The 4538-nt window shown below is 54.9% G+C and overlaps 1 protein-coding gene across 1 annotated transcript in view; it reads right to left on the reverse strand.

Annotated features, from left to right (window-relative positions):
- Window positions 1-2089: 2089 nt before the first annotated feature.
- The window catches only part of LOC106815360 (E3 ubiquitin-protein ligase MARCH4-like), a 14862-nt gene continuing 12413 nt past the window's right edge, over window positions 2090-4538 (reverse strand). Inside the window, exons 3-4 of the mRNA XM_014819811.1 lie at window positions 3971-4137; window positions 2090-2656 (exon numbers count right to left, since the gene is read on the reverse strand). Of these exons, the coding sequence (XP_014675297.1) occupies window positions 2090-2656; window positions 3971-4137 (734 nt within the window). The remainder of the gene's footprint in view (window positions 2657-3970; window positions 4138-4538) is intronic.

Raw genomic sequence — 4538 nt, forward strand, 5'->3', positions numbered from 1 at the left:
CAAGTCAATAGACTATAGTTTGCAACCGCACACCAACACTGTGCAACTCATTGCAACGAAATTCTTGACTTCTACGAACTTTGTTGCCTAGCGCTGTCTTTTAGAACCTCCTATCACAACACCGATTGGCTAGCACCCCCCAACGATCGCAAGCAACCTATCGCACGGGGACGCGTGCGAAACAAAACAAGTATTCGTTGTTGACAACCGGGTACCTAAGCCGATTCAATCACACGGATGACTGCACATATGATGCGTGTGTCGTGTACAGATATCGTGAAACCAGGGACTCGTTGTCAGAAACAAACCCTTGCCTTAACGTTAGTCCTAACATTGACTCTTTTTTTTTCTCGTAGACTCTACTTCTAGTAGTAAGTTTTGTTAATCGTCACAAACGAAAAACCGGTCTCGGCATTCGTCTCAACGTTAACTCGTCTCAACAAATTCTTCTCGTGGACCGTCGAAACAGAAACACGGTCAAAGTTACGCAGCTTATCAGAGGCAGTGTACAGAGGACCAGACTACGAGAAAAAGTTTATGTTCAGCTGGCGTCGAGGCCAAAGTTAGGACCAACGTATTAGCCAGCGAGCCGCGCAGCCGTGATTTGCACGGTCAGTTTTGAAACTGCACGGCGAAAAATGTGTAGCACCGCGTAAAATATTGACGCTGAGACACACATACAAAAAAATTGCACTCCCAAATATTTTTTCTGCACTCCCACAATAATCATTCCTGGCTAATACCCTGGGGCCCGTTGTCAGAAACAAAATTGGTCTTAACATTAGTCTTAACATTAACTTTTTCTCTTAGACCGTCGACAGAAATGCTGCGAACTTACGAGAATGAAAAATCGTAGCAGATTTCCTCATAACAATACGAAACAAAGCGCTGTCGACGGTCTAGGAGAAATTGTTAATGTTAAGACTACTGTTAAGACTAAGTTGTTTCTGACAACGGGCCCCTGGTTAGGACTAATGTTAAGACTCATGCTAGCACTAATTATATTTCCGATAACGAGCCACCCCGGTAATGACGATTCCACGATGCACGATGTTTCCGCGACGGTAGTGAAGGGCGGCGATCGTGGCTAGGTGGCGCCGCGGTCACACGTACAGCTCAGAGCTATTGTCCGACCCCGCCGCCGCCGCCGCCGCTGCCCACGCGTCCCCCTCCCCAAAATCCACCAATCTCGCGAGTCTGTCAAATTCGCCGTCGCGGCGCCCGCCGCCAGGGTGCGCCGCGTAACCGCGACGCGTTGTCGCCGGCCGGGGGGAGCTCGTGCAGATGGGTCCGGAGGCGGTTGCCGTGGCGACGGGAGTGTCTGAGAGCCGATCGAGGGAGGAGAGCGAGCGAGAGAGGTCGGCTGTCGGGCGACCGTCGCCGCCGCCGCCGACGGACGCGGCGTTGTCGGACGAGGAGTCGTCGCGGCAACGCGCGCCGTACCACCGGGGGGCGCCACCACCGTGCGGAGGCAGGAGAGAGTCCTGGTACGGATGCTGGGGGGCCTCCGTCGCCGCGGCGATGTGGTACGGATGCTGGGGCGGCTCCGTCGCCGCGGCGATGTGGTACGGATGCTGGTGGGCCTCCGTCGCCGCGGCGACATGGTATGGATGCTGCTGCATGTGCGCGAATGCGGGCTCTGTCGTCGTGGCAACGTGGTACGGATGCTGCTGCGTGTGCGCGGATGATGCGGAATCAGTCGTCGCGGCGACGTGGTACGGATGCTGCTGTTGCCGACGCCATCGCCGCTGCTGCTGCTGCGCGCTCGGCATTTCGTCGTAGTGGCAGTAAGGGGCGGCACTGTAGCCGGCGATCACCGAGTCCTCATGCTGCTGCCGGTAGAGCGACTGTAGCTCCGCTAGCGCTGCACTCTCCCTCCGTTGTACGTAGATCCGCGGCTGCTGTTGTAGCTGCTGCTGCTGCTGTTGCTGTTGTTGTTGTTGCTGCTGCTGTCGTTGTTGTTGTTGTTGTTGTTGTTGTTGTTGTTGTTGTTGCTGCTGCTGCTGCGCCCCTGCCGGTCCGTCTGACTCGCACGATATCAGGCTGTCGTCGCTGTCGCGCGCAGTGGCGCCCCCTAGCAGCCGACGACCTAGCGCGCGGTCGTCGTCGTTCGTGGCAACCGACCCGCCGCACGCAAGGTCTCGTCGTCGGCCGCGCGCGCGCGCACCGGCCGCGCATGCCGGCTTGCCGATGCGACTCGTGCCGTCGAGATGCAGCAACGACCGTCGACGGCGCGACCGCGTCCGCGTCCTTCCTCGCGCCCGCCTCCGCCGTTTCGCGCGGCGACCGTTGTTGTTCGGGTCTCCGGCCGCGACGGTTCGCGCGCCGCCGCTCGCGGGCCCACCGCCCGCGCCCCGCGCCGGCGCGTTGACCGACGGCGATGCGCATGTTTGGAGGCGGGGGCCAGCGCGCGACGAGCGCGCCACCAGTGAAACTTCGTTTCCAGGACGACGATGAAGAAGCAGAGGACGTCGAGCGGGCCGTAGACGCAGTACGTGACGAAGGCGAGCTCGGAGTCGCGCTCCCGCCGCGCGCGCTCGTCGTCGCTGACGAGTAACCATAGCAACCAGCCGAGCGAGCCGATGAGCATGCAGAAGGCGAGCAGGAACAAGAGAACGTGCACGGCGTCGAGGACGGTCATGCCGAGCGTCTGCCACTGTAACGAGGGAGAGACGAGCGATTAATTACGGAAAGTGAGTAATGAACGATGATGATGATGATGATGATGATGATGATGGTGATATGATGATGATGATGATGCAACTGAAACAAGACAATGATGATATGTGTGATCGATCCCACCGACAATGCATGAATGATGAGATGAGATCGTGATGATACCAACGACAAAATGATGCTGATCGTGATCGATGTGATGATACCAACGACAATGATGATGATGATGGTGTTGATGGTGATGAAACCAACGACAATGATGATGATGATGATGATGGTGATGATACCAACGACAATGATGATGATGATGGTGTTGATGGTGATGATACCAACGACAATGATGATCTGATGATGATGGTAATGATACCAATGACAATGATGATAATGATGATAATGATGATGATGATGATGATTGTGATGATGATGATGATGATGATTGTGATGATGATGATAATAATAGATACATTCAAAAATTGATTAGCTATTTTAAAATAATAATAGAATTTATGTATGATTATAATATAATTATATATTAATTATATTTATTATATATTAAATATAACGGTGGTGGTAGTGATGCAGCTGCTACTGCTACTGCTACTGCTGATGCTGCTGCTGCTGTTGCTGCTGCTACTGTTGCTGCTGCTGCTGCTACTTCTGTTGCTGCTGCTGCTGCTGCTGCTGCTGCTGCTGCTGCTGCTACTTCTGTTGCTGTTGTTGCTGCTGCTGCTACTACTTCTGTTGCTGGTGCTGGTGCTGCTGCTGCTACTACTGTTACTGTTGCTATTGCTGCTACTACTGCTACTATTGCTGCTGCNAGGATGGGATGGTGGTGGAGGGATGGGATGAGGATGGGATGGTGGTGGAGGGATGGGATGAGGATGGGATGGGACAAGGATGGTGATGGAGGGATTAGATGAAGCAGGGATGATATGGGAAGGGATGGGACAAGGATGTTAATGATGGGTGGCACAAGGACAGGAGGAAGTGGTGGGAACCATGTCAGTCTCTCTGCTGCCAACTCTTCCTCTCCTCCTCCCCTCTCCCTACACTTCCCCTCCCCCTCCTCCTCTTCTCTCCCTTTTCCCTCACACTCACCTCTCTCATGGGTTTCAGACCTCGGCTGATCATGACATAGTCAGCCCCGCACAGTTCACACTCCTCCCTCCCTCCTCCTCCTTCTCCTCCTTTCCTCCCCCTCCTCCGACCTCCTCCCCTCCCTCCTCCCTCCCTCCTCCCCCCTCCTCCTCCGACCTCCTCCCCTCCCTCCTTCTCCCCTTGCCCTCACACTCACCTCTCTCATGGGTTTCAGACCTCGGCTGATCATGACGTAGTCAGCACCGCACAGTTCACACTTCTCCGAGTTGGAAGCAGTTATCCACTTCATGAGGCAGCGGTTGTGGCAGTATCGCACGCTACCCATGCACATACACGGATGTAGCAGCTCTCCCTGCGACGTACCTGCAAGCACCAACACACACGTACACGCACGCACGCACGTACACGCACGCACGCGTACGTCGCTTCATGAGGCAGCGGTTGTGGCAGTATCGCACGCTACCCATGCACAGACACGGATGTAGCAGCTCTCCCTGCGACGTACCTGCAAGCACCAACACACACGTACACGCACGCACGCACCGTACACGCACGCACGCACGCACGCGCGCACGCACATCCACATACGTGCTTGCACGCACACACGCGCACGCATAGTCGCATACACACGCGCGCGCACGCGCACACACAAAACAGACACACGCGCGCGCCCACACACACCCACGCGTGCACATAAGGCCAGCGTACGTCTATTTCTATAATATATATGCGCACGTAATATATATATATATATATATATATAT

Source organism: Priapulus caudatus, unplaced genomic scaffold (genome assembly GCF_000485595.1).
Source record: "Priapulus caudatus unplaced genomic scaffold, Priapulus_caudatus-5.0.1 Scaffold1097, whole genome shotgun sequence".
NCBI lineage: Eukaryota > Metazoa > Priapulida > Priapulimorpha > Priapulimorphida > Priapulidae > Priapulus > Priapulus caudatus.